Genomic DNA, 21,054 nt, shown 5'->3' on the forward strand with positions numbered 1-21,054 from the left:
TACACCAAGCTTCCAAAAATATTTTGCCTCAATATTATTAAAGCTTAGTTTACAAAACTTTGCTGTTCCTCAGACAGAATCCGGGTTTACAAGATTTTGAAATGTACTGTAAGAAAGGACAAAACCAGTTAAGGTGTCACAAACTAAAACCTTAATGACATCTTGGTGAGTTCATCTCCCTGCTTTGGAAGCTCATTATTTACATACCTGCAGCCACAATCAGCTAAGGTACTTTTGAACAGTGGACTACCACTTTAGTTTCTCAAAAAAAATAGCTGTTAAAGAATTTCTCTTTTAAAAGGTTCTCTAGCCCTACAGCTGAAGAATACTGTTTCAAAATGTATTCTTTTAAAAGTACACCACTGCCATGTTAAAACAACATGAACAAGTTCCTAGGGCCATCAGACTGCCAAGCAAAGGAATGACACATGGCTGACAGTCCAAAATCTCCCCAGGTACAACCCTTCTTTAAGAGAGGTTTCACACTTAAAGGTCCTTTGAGGAGGGATTTGCCAGAAATAGCAAAAATAAAGGACTTATTCTTTAAGGACAAATTATTCCCTATGTGGGGGAAAATACATTTAACTTCAGTGAGAACTAATCCCTGAATAGGATCATTAAATTTGCATGTCCTGAGCTGGAGCCTGCTTCAAATTTGCAATGACTGTGCAAAACAAGTTAATTACAAGAGATATGTACATCCATAGGAAGTTGAAAAATCAGTAATTTATGTACATGAGAAGAAATCAGATTTTCTTGCGTCTGCTCCTTGTCAGCTCATACCTGCAAGACAGACACAATAAGTAATTACCATAGTTGAAAACCTTCTTAACAGTTTTAACTGGCACAGTAGAGAAAACTTGGGCTGCTTTCTTGCTTCTGCTTCACAGGCAGCACAGCAAAGGAGGCTCCAGAGATGGCCTCAAACTTCAGCTCTTCACCAGGAACTTTGGGTGCATCCTTTTTTCCTCTTCCCACAATTGCCCTGAGACACACACACAAGCTGGCCAGGGAAATGTGGTTTTCCTATTGGAATATTGGCTCACTGCCCGTGCAGATGGCAAGCTCCTGGACTACCCACACTACATTCCTCAGGCTCCACTGAAGGAGAAAGAAGGAAGAACTCCTGCCATTTACTAAAGACACAGGAGTGGAAAAAAACACCCAAGCCTGGTTCTCTCTTCCACCTAAGACCAGGAACATACAAGCCTCAGAACCACAATGAATGCACAAGCAAAACTCTAAGTGGCTTATTATAATAGTTTCTATAAATGCTTTGTAATTAAAGTTTTATCATACATATATATTGCTGATCAGAGTATTTAGTTAAGATCTTTATTCAAGTTAAAATTTGTTGCCAGGTTACTTTAATAAACAAAATTCTTTTACTTATGTGCCCCTGTGGCTTTTATGGCAACTTAAAATATGCTGAAGACTATAATTGACACAGGCATCTCATCAGAGCTGTCTCACAGGGCAGGCACTGCACAGCCAGTGGATTAACACAATTTAGATAGAACTGCCAGATTAGCTCAAGTTAGTCCTGCCTTTGCAGGTCAGATATTCTTCTTGCTCACCCAAATACAGCCCAGTTACCAGCACTCACTCCCACAGCAGTCATGCAAGCTCCCAGCAAAGCAATGTTTGGAAGGATAGAGATGAGTGCTTACCACTGGGCAAAGCCTTTTATTAAATCCTCCCGGGACAAGTCAATGCGCACCTTTAAAAAGCAAATTTTTTTTGTTTGTAGGTTATTCAGCATATAAATTGATTAGCTAAGCTACCACTCCTCCCAAGTCAGACCTACTTTCCAGCTCAGGCTTGAGGAAAAATGAAGCTTCCCACATTCCCAGGATAGTGTAGGCATGAACCAGCTCCATTTCCTATAGCACTGCTTGGAAATTTATCTGTCACTGAAGAAGCAATTGCAGTTTACTTCTCACAGAATCAAAGCTGTTCACAGAAAGTCAAAGCAGTGTTGGCAAATTGTGGGGTTTAACCCCAATGCCTTTCTCAGCTCTGTGTTTGCACTTTTGGAGCCATTCCTCACACAGGCAGCCCCAGGGCCCAGGAACCAGGGCTTACTTCAAGAGCTCCCTTCTGAAATGAGACCACACAGCTCCCACATGGATACAGCCTCATTTGAGATGAAAATCTGGCAGAAAAAAAATTGTTTCCAGATTTCCAGTCCTATCATTGAGAATCAGCTACTGGAGCCACATTTGAGGATTTCAGGAATAGCCCAGATTGTTCATCTCTGTTATATCTGTAGTGACATTCTTTAAACTTACTTTCCCCAGCTCCTTCCTCTCCTGTGAAATGAATGGCCTGCTGTTTTTCACTGCAATGTCCAGTGTCCTTTTCTTGACATTTTCCAAAGATTCAAAAAATTCAAACCTTGAAATAAAGTTTAAAAAGAAGAGACTTAAGGCAAAAACTAAAACCCTGTGAGCACCAGTGGGCAGAATGTAGTGACAGAGTACAGCATCAATGGCTAGGACTTTAACAGGGAAGAAACACACAGATAAGGCAATTCTAGAGTGAGGGTTTATTCACATTGCAGGGAACCTTTTCCAGGCCTCATGAAAGATAACACTGTTCAGACTGTCCACCGTGCCAGGGGGAAGGAGGAAAACATGCATCCATGATGAAATGCCATTTAACATTATTTTCCCCCGTCCATGGAAGATCAGCATGTTTTCCATGCAATGTTCATTACTCAAGAGGAAATAGTCATGAGCCAACCCCCAAGTTCATAGAGCAGCCTTGCACCACACCAAGAACAGACAAAGGCTGAAACCTGTGGCAATTAAATTCTTAATGGCTCTGACTCAAGCCTCTGGCACACATGGCTACTGTCAAGTGAGTTTTGTCCATGTTAAATCACTCCAATTCTGCCCACCTGAATAGCTTTTCCTCAAGTCAGAGCTGTGAAACAGGTAAGGTGTTTTGGAGCTAAGCATTATCTTTAATTGAGGATGTACAGGATATGTCAGTACTGAGGATGGGGACTCTTCCCAGCTGCTGGGATGGCACTAAATCAGTGCAGTTACTTCAGAACAGACATAAGCAGAATTCTCAGCTTTGGTGTTTTGAGTGTTAAGAAGCAATGTTTTAAAATCTTTTCTCCATCTCTGACTTACACAGAAAGGACATAACACAGGAAAAATATAAGCCACCCAGGATCAACTAATATTCATATATATCCATGTGCACCTTCCTCTAATTATGAGATTAAAACCACCTCTCAAAAGAGCTCTACTTCTAAGTGTTACTGTGTTTGGGTTTATGCAAAACACATTCCATTTCAGTGGCACAGCTGTGACACTGCCATCAAAGAGGTGGGAGCATTTTACCCTGCTCCCACCAGGCCTTGATGACAACATCCACCTGTGTGCCCAAAGGGTGCTCCAGCCTCAGAAGGCTCTGTACTTCTGCCTGGACCTTTGGAAAGATGTCAGAATAAGCATCAGGCAAAGCAGTGTGAAGAGAGCAGTGGGCTCTGGGAGGTTCCTGAATGGGCAGGTTGCCTCTGCCATGACAGGGAGTTAAATCAGCAGGAGAATGTCAGTGTGCAAAGAAGCAAATGCAGCATGGGGGCAGAGAAGGGACAGGGAAGAAGGTGTACCCTTCTTCTGGGGGATTTGCAACGCCACAGGCAGAGCAAGGCCAGCCCCAAGGACTTGTAAGTGACAGTCCAAGTGCCATTTGTTTCAGAAAGCTGGAAACATTCACAAGAGAGTCCCTAGGAGCTACACCAGCCCTGTCATTTCACAGAGATCATAACCATTCCAACCATAATAACAATTTACATTTTCTTACTTCTCATCGTATTGGGGGTTCAGAGTTTTTTTCTTAACAGAAGTCTTCTTCCTGCTTGTCCATCTTCTGTCTGGCAGCAGGTATATACGGACATATGGATCCACTCCACGATTGGAAGAGGGTACCAAGTTTCTGTTAAAAGAAAAACAGACAATCAAGGCAGGTCCTCTCACTGTGTGTTTTAATACCTTGGCTCTCTTGGCATCAGACCAACCCTTCACAGGCCAAAAACATTCATCCCAGGAGCTGGAACATAAGCAAAGAAAACTTGATGGTTGTTTAGTTAAAATGTTTACTCCTGAGGGTGTGGCCACTTACTGCGGTTCCTAAATTAACAATTACATATTCAGTCATAGGTATCAATCCTTGTCTCAATGCCTATCCCAACATCCCAAGACACACACCAGTTGTCAGTGCTGTCCAGAGGAAATTTTGGGTGGATGACAGTGGAAGCATCTCTACAGCAGCGAGCACAACTCGCTGGGTTCTCTCCCTGACCTGCTGCTGGCACTGACCAGAGCTGGGCACAGAGGCTGCACAGCTGGAAGCCAGCCAGCACTAAGGCATCTCCTGCTGCACGTGGCTCTGCTCCAGCTTTGCTGGATGACTGGCAGAGCTCAGAGAGCTCTTCCCTCTGTGAGCCATCACAGGCATTACCTGCAGCCATTGACCAGCACGACGAGGCTCTGCCGGATGGAGGCGTAGCGCACGGTCAGCTGGATCTCCCCCAGAGGCATCTCAGTCCCACTGCAAGACATTGCACAGGCAAGGCTTTTAATACAGCCACTGAGCAGCCCACAGCAGACTAAAACCAGCTTTCAGGGCACCATCCTTCTTCCTGGCACCCTAAGTTTGCTGTCAGAAGTCCCATCCCTGCCTTCTCTGCAGGTACACAATTTCAGTCCCACAACACAAACTGCCAAACACGCCCCTATGTGGCCACTGTAGATGGAGCAGCAAAGTACAGGTTAGTGTGTCACACACTCCCTCAGAAATGTCTGTATATGCAAAATGGGACCTTTTTCATATTCTATTCTGCATGTTATCAAAATGGCTCAAAATCCAAAACATTGTTTAAAATAGTTTATAAATTAATCCCTGTTCAGAGCTAGAAAATTCACCAGTCACCAAATTGCAGCTGAAGTTGAGTTTTATGTTCAGGTTTATAACTACCCTGATGCTCTCTTAAATGAGGTGGATCTTTGTAACTTCTGTTGATTAAGGATTCCACAAGCACCATTCTGTGCCCCAGGAGGAACAAATCCTTCTCTCCATCCTTCCTGACAGAGCAGCCTCACACTGAGCACTGTGAGAAGGCCACACACAAACACGCCTAAAAACTTTGTTCACTGCATTATCAGTCTTAAAATGTGTTGGATAAATACATTCAGAGCTTTAAGCAGCCAGAGGTGCCTATCAGGAGTTTAAGTTATTACAGAAGTGGGATGTTCAGACTTCGAAATCCTGTTGCTAAATGAATGTTGAGAAGCTCTTCAACAATATAAAACCAACAGATGCAGCACTCTTAGGAGAGCCATAGAGTGAATACTTTCCCTTTGTATCTGCTCTGACAGTGCCCCGTAATTTAGTTTGCTGTTGACTGGAATACCTAGGTAAATTCTTTGTAAGGTGACTTGAGACCCAACACTCCAAAAGATTTAGTAGCCTTGAATTCACCTCTATGCAACAGTAACACCTAAACTTTCCCAAGAGAAGAACAACTCAGCTGGAAGAACACCTACTTATGAATGTCCAGGTTGCTGCTACTTAATTCAAAGCAGGAAGAAGGCAGGGACCCCAGTGAAGTGACACTGGGTGCCACCCTCATTTCCTGCAGGATGGGCAGTGTGGGCATGGCCACTGCTCCGCTGGGCAATGCTGATGGTGGGCCATGCTCTGGTTTTTGCTTGCCCTCTGCTTCATCAAGGCCAGACACAATTTCAATTTCACTTGGTACAGGGGCTCCTGAACTGTCTTTAGTGTCCAGGTCTTCTCCACCACTGTCCTTTTTTGGCAGAGATTCAAGTGCTGCAGAGTCTTTGCTCATGGGAGGTACTTTTGAGACTTGTGGAGAGGAAAACTTCTGCTGGTTTCCAGCCTTCTCCATGACATGCACAGGACCCAACTTCGAGGCATTGACACCAGCCTTGACTCTTTGTGGATCAGGTTCTTCAACATCCAGTGCCTAAAAATCACAAGGGAAGACAGTGAGTTCTGCTCCCACAGCACTGGGGTGAATGCCAGCATTACCACCCAGAAGGAAATTTCACCACAAAGCTGTAACAGCAGAACTCTGCCATTAGAAATGAAAGGGGCCCCTGGGATTCACTGTGGTGTTCTCTCCTCTTATCCTACTGTGTTTGTACTGAGCAGTGTATAAACACTGATCCAGAGCACAGTGAGGAAACAACTCCTAAGCATCAGTGCTGATTTCCCCAGCTTAGATTTTCTCAGTCCAGCTCTTTATTGTTGTAAGAAAATTTTCAGCCATGGCACTGCACTAAATTTTACGAAGCCCCAGGGATACGTCTCAACTCCACCATACACTTCTAATTTCACTTAAATACCTTATCACACTTCTGCTTTCTACTCAACTGTGAAGCAAAGCTGCCTTTCTTCATGCCCACCTTTCATCTCTTTTGCCTGGTTACAAATGAATAGGAAACTGAGTGAATATGGGAAAGAACAACTCACTCGCAGTACAAGTTTCATCTTAATGAAGCTGTCTGAACTGGAATGGTCCAGCTGGAATCTCTGATCCAGAGTCATGCCTGGGTCCTTAAGTAAGTGGGAGAGACACACCACTGAAGTTCCCAGGGCACTATCCCGCTCCTTGTCTTTTATCTGGGGGATGGAAGAAAACAAAAGTTTTTATTAGCTGGCAAACTGGGAATGCAAAAGCAAAGCAAGAAGGTATTTCAAACAGAAACCAAAATTAGCTTATTTGCTTCAGTATGGTTACATCCAAATGGGTGATGCCAGGAGTGTAACAAGTTAGTGCATTTGTAGTAAAAATCCCATTTCTAACTATGCAGAGAAAGAAGTGCTTTAACAGAAAAAACATGCCGTGAGATTCACTTGATTTTCCTTGCTCGCTTTGGGGACAATGTTCTAAGCAACTGAGATGGCAACTGGTCTAAATCTTTGCATGTATTTTAGGTAACAGTTTGTTTAGCCTATTTAACCTCAATACACCTTCCAAGTTCAATTCCTTTCTGTATCCAAGTGACCAGCCCCAGAACTGGCTGTGGCTGCAATGCTGCTAATGAGAGACAGGGCTGCCTAACAAGTCAGAACACAGAGGTGAAGAGGTAGGGCTCTGACTGAGAATCATGAAGGCTGCAATTTCTGACAGCAAAATATTGATGTCTTTACTACACACAGACCTGTATGAAATGTCTTTTGCACTTTGCAGCCAGAAACATCCCACATTTTGAACTAAGACACTGCACATTACATGATGCTAGAACAAAGGTAGATAGCACCACCACCTAATACAGAATTGTCTGTGCAACATGTGCTTCTTCCACCCTTTAGTAGGAGGAACCCAGTATATGACAATCCCACACAGAAACAAGCACTGGGCTCCATAGAAGAGGATTCTTCCTACAGATGTGCAGCTGGTCTTCAAAGGAAAGGCTTTTCTCTCACCTCAATGTGGAGTGACTGGGAATGAGCACTGTGGACAAAGAAGGTGAAAGCCTGGCCCCACGTGGGATCTTTGCTGAAATTGCAGGTCTGCAACAAGAACATGCATTAGCTTAGTCTCTGAGAAGCAAAGAATCCATGACACTGATCACCAGAGAGGGCCATGATGGCCCTCAGTGACGCTACACCCCAGCTGTATAGAGAAAGTGGAAATTCCAGGTCAGAAGCATATGGAAGTGAAGTCTCTGGCAAAACCAGAACAAGTTCTTTGGGGTGTGGAAATGCCAAAGAACAAGTCTGGTGAGCTGCAGTTGGCCCCACCAGCACTGCCTGGACCAGCAGCCTGCCTCACCTGCAGCAAGGCACCGCTCCCTTCCTCCCTCCCTCCCTCCCACCTTCCCACCCAGGGAGAGCCAGAGCACTGCTTCCAGCAGGCAGCACTCTGAGCCAGCTCCCAAAGCTGCAGTGAGCTGCAGGCAAGGGCAGGAAAGCTGGAGGGGCAGTTTCAGGGGTGTAGAACTCGTGGGAAGAGTAGGAGGGCACAGCTTCAGGACCATCCACTTCAAAGAGGAAAGAGCATGGAAAGTACCCAAGGGGACAGTGGCTGCTCTGCAAACCAGCTGTCCCTGCCAGGCCATGAGTGCAGGCAGCAAGTGGAAAGGAGCAGGGAAAGCCTGGAAGCCTGACCTAGCTTAGGAGAGGCAGCTGATGTGGTAGGGAAAGGGAAAGCCACAAAAGGTAAAAATGCAAGTAGAACCCAATTTCTGGGTGGAGCAGGTGGAAGGAATAAAGGAAAATAGGTGCCAGTCCTGTATGCTTGTTGTAGCCAACAGGATTCATTCTTATTTGCTGGAAGTCCAAAAGAACAAAGAGCTCATCCACATCCAGCTACAGGACAGGGAACACAGCAGCTACTGGGAGGGCAGAGCTCAGCTGTTGCTCATACTCATGATGCAAAAGTAATTTTTAAATAATGAAAAAGGAACTGGAAGTGAAGTGGAGGAGATGCAGATCCGTCTCGTCCAGGTTTAAAAACAAAACACAAAACAAAACAGTAAAACTGTGATACACAGGAGCCAGGAAAGACTCTGAGGAAGGAATAAAAGCCAGCTTGATGCAAATGACACCCTGCTCTGAGAAACCATGAGCTGGATTGGAGACTTATAGATCTAGAGTGTCTGGGCCAAGATGAACTCTTGGGCACAGTCATGGAACTACACATGTGTACAGCAGCTGGTCAGACACCCTCCACCACCACAATTCAATGACACAGTGGCTCCACTCCCAGGCTCTGCAGCCATCACTAATAGTACAGCTCTTCACATCAGCTTCACAAGAAGTCCTTTCCTTCCTAGGGGATACTTGGGGACAGACATCCATAAGATGGAAAGCATCTAATGAAAGCAGGAGAATTAAACAACCTCACCTTACTCTTCTGAGTCTTGTTCCCAACTGTGAGCAGGACAAAGGAGGAAGGTTCTCGTTCCATCTTCTGTCATTTAATACAAGGAAGAAAGAAGAAGGCAGAAAGAAACATTAAGAAACTTATAGTTTTCAGGAAGCAATATCAAACCACTATTCTTACTTGAACTAAGTTGCTGGAAAGCTGGCAGTATTTTCTGGATGTGGAACCCCTGAGGAGTGCAGTGCACAGGAAAGCCTCCAGCAACACAGCAGTCTTACTCTCCACCATCAAGAGTACACATTTAAGCCAAAGCTTTATGTATTTAGGTTTCAACAGGTGAGCAGTTAAAAATTTTTCAGAAGCTGGGAGGAAACAGAGAGGAGAGCTGAAGGCTCAGTGGGGAATCTTGGTCTTTCCTGACTGAATCAGGACTCTCAGAATTGGTTTCCTAGGCTCAGGACTTGCTCCAAAGCAGCTGGAAGTGAGTCCTTGGCATCAAATGACAATTCCTGTCTGGAAGCAACAATACTGAACCTCTTGCACCTCTTTGCACTAATGCTATAGAAGTTAAGGCTGAGAATCTGGTCTTGGCACAACACTACCTACAAACTGCACACAGTGAGGTCCAGAATCAAGGATTATTGACTGTGATGTGTACATTCTTCCCTATACCTGCCATTTACATCACAGTAGCAAAATGCTGTATTTGTGGGGAGAAGTAAACAGAAGCTATTAGACAGAAGGTATGAACGACAGAGAGGCCTCTGAATCCCTCTAAAGCCAAGGGGGGAGGAATCTGGTGGTCAGGTCTCCACTGACAGGAAAGTTCCCACAAATGAGCATATTCCTCCCTGCTCAATGTCAAGCTGGAACAGCTCAGCAAGGGAAGAAAGAGCAGCAGCAGCAGCAAGGATATTGTGACTTAGTCTGATGTCTGGAGGCTCTCTTTTGTGTAAGAAAGACAGACAACCACACACACAATCAAACATTTCTGTGTTGCACTCCCACCTTGGCCTCCTAGACTTTCTCTGGGGTGGGCTTTCAATCACTATTTTGAACCCCTGCTCATCACTTAAATTCTGATAGAGGAGAGATTATTTCTTTTTAACCACCGCTAGTTTTGGTTCCTATGATACCACATAATTCAGAACCTTGTTTTGCAAAGTGGGAGAAGAATATAAATTTTACCTTGAGGTACTTGTTATTTTTGATCTTCTTTGTTCCACATTCACCATTCGAATACTCAAAGTGGTTTTTCTGAATTGGTGAAAGAGTATTTAAAACAATTAATTTGTTGTTTTATAAGAAAAGGAGGTTAGGAGTGAAGGCTGCTGCATGGGTTTGTACTTACAGGGAGGTTGAAGGCACTGTCCAAGTAGACAATCAGAATTGCTGTAGACAGACCCTTCTTATCCTGTAAAGGCAGGGAAAGATAAAACAAATCAAAACACAAAGTAGTCATGGATCACCCACCAAGGACAATGCAACACATAGCAAAATTCCAAGGGCAGCCTCTGAAGGCTAAGCAGCTCTCTGCCTTTCTCTAAAACTTGCAATTTAGAGGAGCTCAAGTCAACACAGCACGACAGTTCAAAGCAGTCCAGTAAGAAGATGTGTAACTCTTTTCAATTCCCTGCCTCTAATGTTTGTCAGTCTCTCAGTGGAGAACTGGTTGGGTTCCCCAAGTGCAGCAAGACACCTAAAAACATGTTCAACCACATACATCAACATGAATCCAGTGTCAGCAGAACAAAGCCTGGGAACAATTTTATTCACTTCAGTGGAATTCAAATGGTTTTGCTTGGTTATGAAGAAACAGCCTCTTTGGGAGATGTGCTTTAACCAAGCAATTGTGCTGGACAAACTACACACCATTTGGAAATACAGCCCTACCAAGCACCAGTGCTGGGTATTTGCCTATGACTAGTACAGATTATTTCAGGGATCCAGGGTCCTACACATATCCCAGATGAAGAGGGAGGAAAAAAATTGTGAAAGAAAAGAACCCCTGAGAAGCCACTTTGCAGTGAGTCAAACAAAGGTTTGCTAATTCAAGCAAAAAGAGCTGCCAGATTTGAGTTACTCCTGAATTACCGAGAGACCTGGGGCAAGCAAATGCCCTTCCTCTGCAGGAGCGGCAGGGAGGGAATCACATCAAAACTTTGCCAGACAAAAATAAACTCCTGTGATTCTGCCTGGGGTTTCTAATTTTACACACTCCTTTGATGACTGGACAGGGATCAGAGCACCTGAATCCTTTAAGCCAATACACTCACCTCATGCAGCTTTTCTTGGTCGTTTACCAGTGAAAGCCACTCCAGTTTTAAATGCAAGTGTCCGCTTGTCGTCTTACTCAAGGGAAACCACTACATGGAGATAACAAAGAGCAGCTTGAGACTGAGAGGCAGAGTAGCCTTTATGTATGTGGTGCAGACTCTGAGACTTGCACACAATAGACAATGTGAATTTTACTCTGAGAACCTTAGCTTGCATTTTTGACACTTAGATTGTAGCACGTTCACCCACTTAGGTACAAGGTAGAAGAAAATTAAAATAAGATGCCCATGAGCAGGCAAAGCATGTGGACATTTCCAGCCAGCAGCAGCACAAGACAGACACCCTGGCATTGTTAGTATAGTGCTGGGTTGCAGGATGAACCACAGCAATGTCAGATCATTTCTTCCCTCAGCAAACAGGCTGCTTCACCAAACTTTATCTGCAGCTTTGTACAAAACATTTGGTACACACAAGACTCAAGGTATCAACAAGATACCCCACTGCTGCCTCAGCATAACCTCAGGGCTCTCAGGGGTTACCAGCCTGGTTAGAAAAATTATTGTAGAGGCTACTTTGGTATTATTTTTTTGTGAAAATACCACATTGCAAGTGTGCAAGGAAGTTTAAAGTACAAAGAAACACCGTAGCAGCAGAAAAGCAGCACAAATAAGTGCATGTAGCTGCACCACCAGCCACATTTAGAAATAAGCTGAGACCTTTACCTCATCAACAGTTCTGTCATTCATTACATCCACTAGGCTTATCAGCAAGCTGAAAGGAAAAAAGCACACATTTCAATGTACATTGAGGCATACAGCAAAAACCACCAAAAAAGCCCACTGTCAAGTCTGTTCCAAATAACAACTTCTCCACATTACCTGAGTACATGCAGGAACACACTTACACTCCTGAAGCATCTCCCTTGAAATATTTCCAAAACTAAAATAAATTTGAAGTAAATCTCAAGTAACTATTACTTCTAATGGCTTCCCAGGATTCTCTGCAGGATGCAACCTTGTCCAACATTAGTTGCACTAGGAACTAATTATGTGGTATTAATATCTGGGCAAAGGGAATCTCTTCCAACAGTATGAAATTTTCAGCATGAGTAATTCAGATGTCCCACAGCAGAGGCTACTGGACCCTGATCAAAGGTCTTGCTAATTTACCTGCCCATAAAGTCATCTTTATCTGGATCTTCATCATACAAATCCACTTCTAAGTCCTGACCAGGCACTTCATGAACAACAAACTGGAGGAGAAACAGGTATTGATTAAAAATAAAAAGCATTCACATACACATATTGAGGCTCAGGCTGTGGACAAGAACAGGACACTTGACAACAGTCTAACACATTAAGGATATTCCCTGTTCTTTCTTACGGTTAAATGCATAACAAATACAATTGATTATAGGTGAAAATACTTCACAATGTTTGCTTGTTTTTGACCTACAAGTTAAACCCCTCAAACTGGTATCCCTAATAAGCAGAGAGGAATTAATGCTAGAGCAGCCTGCAGCTGCACAGGCTGATGCATTGATTGGTATTTAAAGCAGTGTTTTGCACCTCCTCCAAAAACCCACACATGTAAATCAGATCAACCTGAAGGACATTTCAAGTTTACAATGTAAATTTGAACTTGGTTAAGGGACACAAATGCCTCAACCAAGAAACAAGGAAGTCCACCCGCTCTGTGCAGTCAGCTAAGAGAAGGTCCTGCAAGCACAGGGATGTAAATGGCTGTGTATCCTCCAGATGGAAAGATCAAAAGGCTCAGTACCTCAAATGTCTCATTCCAAATGGGATTAAGATCCCTGGAGACTGTCTTGCTTCGATACTGCACGGTGCCAACGCGGAGGAGAGCGTACGGATCAGACTTCCCCCTGATGGCACCAAGGAAATTGTCTTTCTGGACAAGGTTTTCAGCTTCTAACAGATGAACCCTTATTACTCCCTGCATAAAATAAGATACAGAATTGGTCATGAACATGCAATCTTTGGATAATTATAATATGCTGCCTCCTAAAACTGTTTATTTCAGGCAGCAAGGGTAGTCACCATGACAGTTCTGCAAAGACATTTAGTTTGATGCAGTGCATTTCCAATGACAGCTGTAATAAAGTATTTCTTCCACCATTTGCCTAGAGGGGAAAAAAAGCCCCCTTAAAGAGATGCAAAATTCAATCTAGATAACTGTATAGGAAATATTTATTTTTAAATCAGAAATATACATATGCACACAGCATTACAGCCACAGTCAAATCAAGTGTAAAGATCAACTCCCACTGACTGAAGGAGGAACTAAACACTCACTGGCAGGTTCTTATTTTATTGCACAGGAGCCATTCCACTTCAAATTAGTGATGCAAGTTTGCAACAGTGAACATGCCTTAGTCACTCATTTACATTTGTCCTCATTAGTATTAGGTATTTAATGGATGAAGGAGATTGAAGACCTGGATATGTTGAGAATTTAGGAAATTTTTTTTGTAACAATATGTGATCCTCCAAGTTCCCTATTTTACAATTCTTCACAGCATTAGTAAAAATATCAAATAGCATGACACTGCTTATGTATTTTTCCTCTCATTTGCATGTACCACAGATCTGCAGTTACAGAGTAAAGGTTTAATTGGGAAATGAGCTCAGAGTACAAACAGACTCCTTATGACTTGTAGAGAAGGTAGGAACTCCCAGTGCCCATGTCTCTCCCTCCCAAATTATTATCCAACACTGCTTTTATATTTCTGAAATATTACTTACTGAAAGCCCACAACTCAGGCTGAAAGAGCTGATGCAGCATCCAAAGACACTAAGCTTGGATGCATCACTCAGGTAGATAAACACTATGTCACTGAAAAAACAACTCACCTGGGGGACAGGGAACCTCAAGTGGGCAATGTTCATGTTCTTTTTCAGAGGCACTGTGACTCTGTTGGGCAGAACCAGCCGTGCAGCAATGAAGTCTTGAATTAATGAGTCTGACATTACACTGCAGGTGGGGGAAAAAGGCAACCATCAGTCACAATTCAGGAGGGAAAGTGAGGGACAGCAGAAAGAATGAGCATTGCAAAGTGACTGGTGTGGCCTAGCTCCCCCCAAAGTATTGCCAAGAACAGGACAGGAACAGGACAACCAGGGAAATGGTTGGGTCACCACCTCTGGAAGCATTTAAAAGACTGTAAAAGTGCTTAGGCACATAGTTCAGTGATGGGCTTGGCAGTATTCAGTTAATGGTTGGACTTGGTGATCTATAAAGATATTTTCCAAAGTTTATGATTGTATGAAAGAGCTGCAGAGTGGCCATTCATCTCCAATTTAGTGCTGCAGACTTGCAACAGGAGCATCCCTGTTGCAGGGTGTGAATTTGGCTCATCGTTGTAAATGATGAATGGGAGCTCAGGCTGTGTGAAAACTTCATGCACACACCCAAACATGTCAAACTCAAGTGTCTTCTGGGTTTCCTTAGGAATAACACCAGAGATGGACAAAGGGAGAAGGGAATCAGGAGGTTTCAGCATTTTGCAAGGGGCTCAAGGCCTCAAGCTAGTTTGTTTTTAGATAGAAATGGCCACAGCACACACTGCTGCCTACTCTTGGCCACCTGATGAGACCTTTTGACAAAACTGAAGCAGACAGACACATTAAAAAAAAACAAAAACTAGCCAATCTCATTTCTCAGATGAGGTTCTGGATCTTGGCAGAATTTGCACTAAGAAGGAAAATTTCTTTTGAAGTAACTGGAGATCACATTGGCTGAATCGAGGGCACTATCTTGGAGTTCAAGGAACTTTGCAGCCTAATTACAACTTGCACAGTTTTAGCTTTGCAGTTCAAATCTTTGCTTTACAACTGCTCTTCTTGTGCAGCAGGTACAAGAAGTATATGGCTATCAGAGATGTCCAAGTACTCTCCAGGTGATGAATGAGGATTTCAACACACCACTACAACCTAGCATAAGCAAAAAATGACATTAAGAGGAAAACCTAGGAGCACCAATTGTCTGAAAGACTCATCCTCTTGACAGATCTAGTGCCTATAAGGGTATGACTGTGTAACAAAATTGTCCCAATTCACAGAGGAGGCTGGATTCACACAAAAAGAACATAAGGAAAGTCTTCTACTCCACATGGTAAACCAGGAGCCTTGGTCAGGCTCTTGGTTTTCCTGTAAAAAAAACCCACAGGAATGTCACAGAATTGTCCCCTCTCCCAAGTCTCAGGGTACACCCAACTAAACACAGATGACTGCATCCAGTTTCTTTGCTATCTTAAGTGAGCCAAATTCATTTGACAGGGAGGGCTCTTGTTCAACCTGTACTTCAGCCCATTCATGGTCAGGCATGTTTTGCTCCCAGCTTTCATTGCACTGCTGAGGAACAAGCAAAGGTTTCTGTGTGCAAATCCCTGTGGGAGAACCAGGCAGTAAAAATTTAGGACACCAAATTTGCACTTAATTATATGAGAGGCTGTAGGCTGGAACACCTACAGGCCTTCTCCATGCAAGGATTAGGGAAACCAAGTTAGAAAAGAACAGATTAATTCCTCTGATAAAAACTGGAGCTCTCAGGCTAAACTCCAGGGCAAAAGGCCACTCAGGCCTCAAATTAAGAGAAAAAGGAAACTTCCTCTCATGCAACATCAAAAGCCTTCAGAGGATCTTTAATGCATAAACTGGCACCTAAAGTGGCCAGACTCTTCCTGAGTCTGCAAACCGTGAGCTGCAGGGGAGCAGAGAGGAACAGATACTTCTGAAAGGGACAAAGGCAATGGCTGTGTAACCCCATGTATTTCCTCTTGTGCAACAGAACTTTCTCCTTACACTCAAGAACAAACTGAATCCCTAATCTGGTGAAGCAGTTTGTAACAATACTGAAACCCACTAAGATTTTCGTCCTTGCTGTGCAAGTTTTATGTATGTACTACTAACCCAAGAGGCACTGGAGAAGAGCTACACCTAAAGGGTGGGCAGATTACACAGAAAGAAAACTCTTCTCCTTATAAATCTGGTGCAGTTCTCTTTACCATGGATTGTACTTGAGTTTTTCAGAGGGACTGCAACTCTGTGATACCTTGCCTTTTTAAATTTACTTCACTGTAAATTTAAAAAAGCAGTCTGCCAGACTAAACCTACTTCATCTACCTTTGCAAATAACTTGCACATGGGAAACAGAAGGGCTTGTTTTTAGTTTATAAGTCATTGTTGTTTGGGGGATTTACTATTCCCATCCTAAATGTAATGAAGTGATTGAAACAGTTTTGCCAGAATGTAAAAAGGACCCTTCTCAGGTTTTGCCACAACCAGATACAATGGGGTGAACATCAGCACAACACCTTACACACAAAGCTCTCAACAACAGCTTTGGTTCAACAAGAACCACATTCCAACTTCCAAAAATTTTTCAAAGAATAAAGTAAAGCAAAGTAGACACTCACTTAATTCCTGGGACATCCAGAAGGTTGCTCATGCCTGCCCAGTTGATTTCCAAATGCTACAACAAGATTGGGGAGAAAATATTATACAGGACTACTAAAAATTATTTTAAAATAAATGTAGAATTTAAAAGGGAAAGCCTTCTAGAACAAAGGCAGATGTCTAAAGGAAGGAAAACCTGCACCACCAATTGCATCTGTACATTAGAATCAACAGCTGGTATCAATTCCCTTATCTATTTTATTTGCCATCCTGAATTGAGGGTATCACTGGAACTGAACCTGCAAGAAGAAGCAAAGTCAGCATTCAGTCCTTAGCAATGGCCACTGGCAGATACCCCGCGGTCATAAAGGAAATTCAGCAACTCTGTTAAGACTTTGAAGTTTTCTCATCCTTACACTTTAGGGGTTGGCCTATGCCCTGAGGCAGAGGGATTTACAAATACCACTGGTTTCAGGAGTCTGTATTCCTATTTGTACAATTAAAAAAAAGAGGCTCTTTCATGTGCTAAAATAATGCTGCTACATCTAGACACAAAAACACCTCATTCAAGATCAAAAATGTATGACTTTCATGAACTCAAGCAGAGCATAAACCACAAGCAAAGCTGTGTGCTGTAAGATAACTGCTTCTTACAAGACTAGAAGGTTTCTCATATTTTATTAAACCACAATTGAGTACAAGGGAGACGACCTTAAACAGGCAAGCTTTCAAAAGGCAACCATGAATGGTCTCCAAAATGACTGCACTTAAAATCCATGAATGGGAAGGTAGAGTAGCCAGAAACCTTGCAGAAACAGCTCCTGTGCTGCCACCATAAGACAGTCCTCCCATTCTCAGAGTGAAGCGAGTAAATATTTAGGCACTACTACAAAAGTATACAGTGAATTAATTCACATCCTCCCAGAATTCAAGAGGGACACAACAATTAGGAAATTGTCATTTAAGCACCTGAACTGTGAGGTATTCACAGTTAAGCAGTTTGGGTTATCAGTGATAACCCAATAGCCTGACTCACCGGTTTCTGCATGAAAAACAAGGTCACTGCTCCAACAAAGGGTGCATCAGTCAGGAGAGGCTCCAGGATCACCCGCAATGTCCCATACAGCTGCAAACAGAACAGGAAAGCTCAGGGTTAAGGTATTCTCATGGTGCAGCTTCAAAACTCTGAGCTTTTCAGTGATGGAGATAATTTTAGAAATTCCACTTGAATTTTATTTAGAATTTAATAAAAAAAATTTCCCCCCCAACCATTGCTACTGATATCAGGCAATGCCTTCTGTGTTTGTGGAGTCTCTCTGCAATCCTACCGTACAATGGAGCCATTTGTCTACTAGCTTTCAACACTCCAAGAACAGGTTCTTGGTTTAATCTACACCAGTTTATGAACATCATGGTTCTTCTGAAGTCCTCTACCAACATTCTGAGCTCCTCTGAACTCCAGTGGCAGCTGCTGGCCCACACATACTCCAGCACCAACCCTGTTTAAGAGTCATTCTATGAAGCTTAGAAGTGCCATTTAAGTGTTTTCCATGGAAGGCCTCATTTCTGCAGCCAAGAACAAGGAGATAAAGCCAATCATTCCAAGCCTGACAGCTGCTAGTTTCCCAGTTGCCATGACCTCCCCACTGGGAGGTGCCACCTCCTCCCCACACAGCCTTGAACAGACAATGTTAGCACTGCACCCACCTGTACACCTTTGATGCCAAGATTGAATTTCGATATGTCCATGTGAATCTCACAGTCCCCTATGTAACTGAAAGAAAATTCTCACATTATTCCACAGTTTGCAATAGCCCCATGAGAAATTTGGGGCTGTACAGAGAATAAATGAAATCAGTTTAAGGATTGACAACATGAACTCAGAGGCAGAGATGGATTTTGAAGTGACTGAAAAAGGGAAGCTGAACAAAGGTCAGATCTTTCAGTCAGCTGGGATATTGATGTACCTGTAAAACATTGAAGCAACATCTGTATTTCCAGGCTACTTTTCCATTCTTAAGACAGGGGGTTGGCTGGAGCAAGCTTGCTCCACGAAGGAGACCAAGATGCTCACTCAAATTTCAAGGTCAGAGCCATTGCCCTTTTGCTCCCTTCTCTGCCAAGAGCCTGATCCTACCCCACACCCTGGTGACTCAGCCCCCAGGCTGGTGCAGAGCCATCCTGCCATTACTCATGAGGTTCCCACCTGGCCCACACCCAAAAAGCCCAAAGATCACCCATGCCCACAACCCAAAAACCCACTTGAAGGACAAATTTATCACTAAAAATAACCAGGTTTCCTTGAGGCTGAATTCAAAGACAACTACTTAGATCAGATTTTGGTCAGTTGCCATGGAGAACATCAGGCTTTAAATAAAGCAAATGCTGAACGTGGTACTTTGGCAATTTGGAAAGCACCTTAGACTTTTATTAAAGTACAAACATCACCTTATGCAGAAACCAATAGCCACACCCCAGGGAGCAGAACCCTGCAGATCTGTTGATGCCTCTGGCAGAAAACAATTGAAGGGAGCTACCAAGTTCCCTTTCAGTCCCCTGAGAAATAGCTCTGGCTGCAGACACACACCCTGCAGGTAAAGCAGGGTGTAAAGGTGCTGCAGCAGTGAATGTGCTGTGCTTGCTGCCTGCATGCATAACTTCACTCCATAATCAAAGGAAAAGGGCAGGAGTTCTGCTCTGACCTCATGTATATGGGGCAAATACTGCTGCAGTTGCCACAAATTCAAACTGTAATTTGCATACAGATTCCCTCCCACCCCAAAAAACCTGCCAAGACTGCACAACCCTGTGAATTTGCCTCCGCTTCTGCAAGCAAAGTTTTTTGTATATTTGTTTACAGGTAGTCACCTAGCAGAATTTCAGGAGCTCATACACATAGAATAAAGTCTTTAATGTTGGAGCATCCTCATTTCTTATTTCCAACCTCATAAACCATGCTGAAATTAACACACTCTTTCTTAAAAGCTAGTGACATAATTAAACTTATTTTATGTTTGTTAATTTCTACAACTTTGACATTATCTTACAGGTCATTACACCGTGTGCTAATAGAGCATTGTTACAATAAAATTCTAAATGAGGAGCCAAAATTAGTTCCTTAATTTGCAGTAATTAATCCAAGAAGATTTAATTCAGCTTTTGCGAGTGCCTAACACAACACAAGTAAGAGCTGTGGTGTTTTACAGCCTTTCTACCTTTCCACACAGTCAAAAACTTTTCTCACTCAGTTCTAGATGTCTCTTTTCTCCAGTAAAGATGTCAGAGAAGTCTTACCAGAGTCTGAGCCTTAAATCAGCCTTCTGTCTGCCTCATACAGGTATCATCCTCTGCCAGGGTGCTTGGTAGGAAGGATGAATCTTTAGTTCATTAGTTTATTCCTCATTTCCAGTCCCAGCTGCTCATGCTTTCATCTGCTCCTCCTGTGCAGCACAACCTTGCTGTGCTTTCTGCTATCCTGCCCCAGAGCACACCTGAGCCAAACTCAAGCCTTGACACTTGAAAGGCTGAGCTCCCCCACCCTGTACAGGACTGTGCTCTACCCACCTGTGGAGGGTGGAAGAATCACCTGTTGTTTCTCTCCTGCATCACCCGTTGCACAAGGTGATGCAGATATGCCTGTGCTGTGGATTAGAACCTTTTTCAAGTGCAAATATCTGTGTCTGTTCTGTACTTGGCTGGAAAAGCTGGGCCCAGTCTTTGTGACACAAAGGTAATCCACTGGCTGAAGGTAGGGCTGCCACCAGAGCTGGCAAGTTTAACTAACCTGGATGTCTGCACCTCCCTTCAGAAAAAGACCAGGCAATTCCTTGCCTGTAAAGTAACTGCCCAGGGGCCCCATCTTCTCATGGCCCCCATGCTGAAAGCCCCCTTTGGCCCAGCCTCCTCAAGGACAACTACAGCCCACACAAATAAGGAACCTCTAAGTGCTATTTTTCACACTTCCCAAAGCAAGGGATGCAATTTGTGATACCACAAACTTAACACAGGGGAAAGGAAGCTCCTCTTTACATAGCCCATAGAACTGAACCACAGCATTCAGTGTTGCACCATATTGGTGAGATCAGGAGCACATGGTGAAACAAAGCCCTTCAGGGATCTCATGTCTATGAGCGGCTAATAAACTACCCAAAAAATTGGTTCCATACAGACTACAAAAGACGGGTAAGAAGGAAAGGTTTATTCTACTCCTACCCTCTTCCTGTACTTTCTCCATGTCACATCAAAGACACTGGGCTTCAACAACTAGTTGCCTTCTTGATAAAACTGGAGGGAAAAAAGCTATCCTCCTGTGCTATTGAGAGACTGAAAGCAAGAAGCATTTACAGAGCACAGAAACCTAACCCAAGAGTCACTGTGGTGCCAGCACCGCACAGTGCACCCCACAGGCACCCACAGCACTTCACTCTCTTCTCCAGTGCTGTGATGCCAGCACACAGCCCTGTAAACAGAGCAGTCATTTAAACC

At 43.4% G+C, this 21,054-nt stretch overlaps 1 protein-coding gene across 1 annotated transcript in view; it reads right to left on the reverse strand.

Annotated features, from left to right (window-relative positions):
• Positions 1-154: 154 nt before the first annotated feature.
• Positions 155-21,054, reverse strand: part of ESYT3 (extended synaptotagmin 3) — a 30,137-nt gene continuing 9,237 nt past the window's right edge. The window contains exons 5-23 of the mRNA XM_058809633.1: positions 18,277-18,343; positions 17,606-17,695; positions 16,590-16,645; positions 14,026-14,146; positions 12,935-13,108; positions 12,322-12,404; positions 11,875-11,923; positions 11,152-11,241; positions 10,227-10,289; positions 10,064-10,132; positions 8,897-8,962; positions 7,474-7,560; positions 6,517-6,666; positions 5,565-6,007; positions 4,480-4,569; positions 3,823-3,954; positions 2,292-2,397; positions 1,671-1,720; positions 155-783 (exon numbers count right to left, since the gene is read on the reverse strand). Of these exons, the coding sequence (XP_058665616.1) occupies positions 747-783; positions 1,671-1,720; positions 2,292-2,397; positions 3,823-3,954; positions 4,480-4,569; positions 5,565-6,007; positions 6,517-6,666; positions 7,474-7,560; positions 8,897-8,962; positions 10,064-10,132; positions 10,227-10,289; positions 11,152-11,241; positions 11,875-11,923; positions 12,322-12,404; positions 12,935-13,108; positions 14,026-14,146; positions 16,590-16,645; positions 17,606-17,695; positions 18,277-18,343 (2,023 nt within the window). The 3' untranslated portion in view covers positions 155-746. The remainder of the gene's footprint in view (positions 784-1,670; positions 1,721-2,291; positions 2,398-3,822; positions 3,955-4,479; positions 4,570-5,564; positions 6,008-6,516; positions 6,667-7,473; positions 7,561-8,896; positions 8,963-10,063; positions 10,133-10,226; positions 10,290-11,151; positions 11,242-11,874; positions 11,924-12,321; positions 12,405-12,934; positions 13,109-14,025; positions 14,147-16,589; positions 16,646-17,605; positions 17,696-18,276; positions 18,344-21,054) is intronic.

The sequence above is a fragment of the Ammospiza caudacuta genome, chromosome 8, assembly GCF_027887145.1.
Source record: "Ammospiza caudacuta isolate bAmmCau1 chromosome 8, bAmmCau1.pri, whole genome shotgun sequence".
Taxonomy (NCBI): domain Eukaryota; kingdom Metazoa; phylum Chordata; class Aves; order Passeriformes; family Passerellidae; genus Ammospiza; species Ammospiza caudacuta.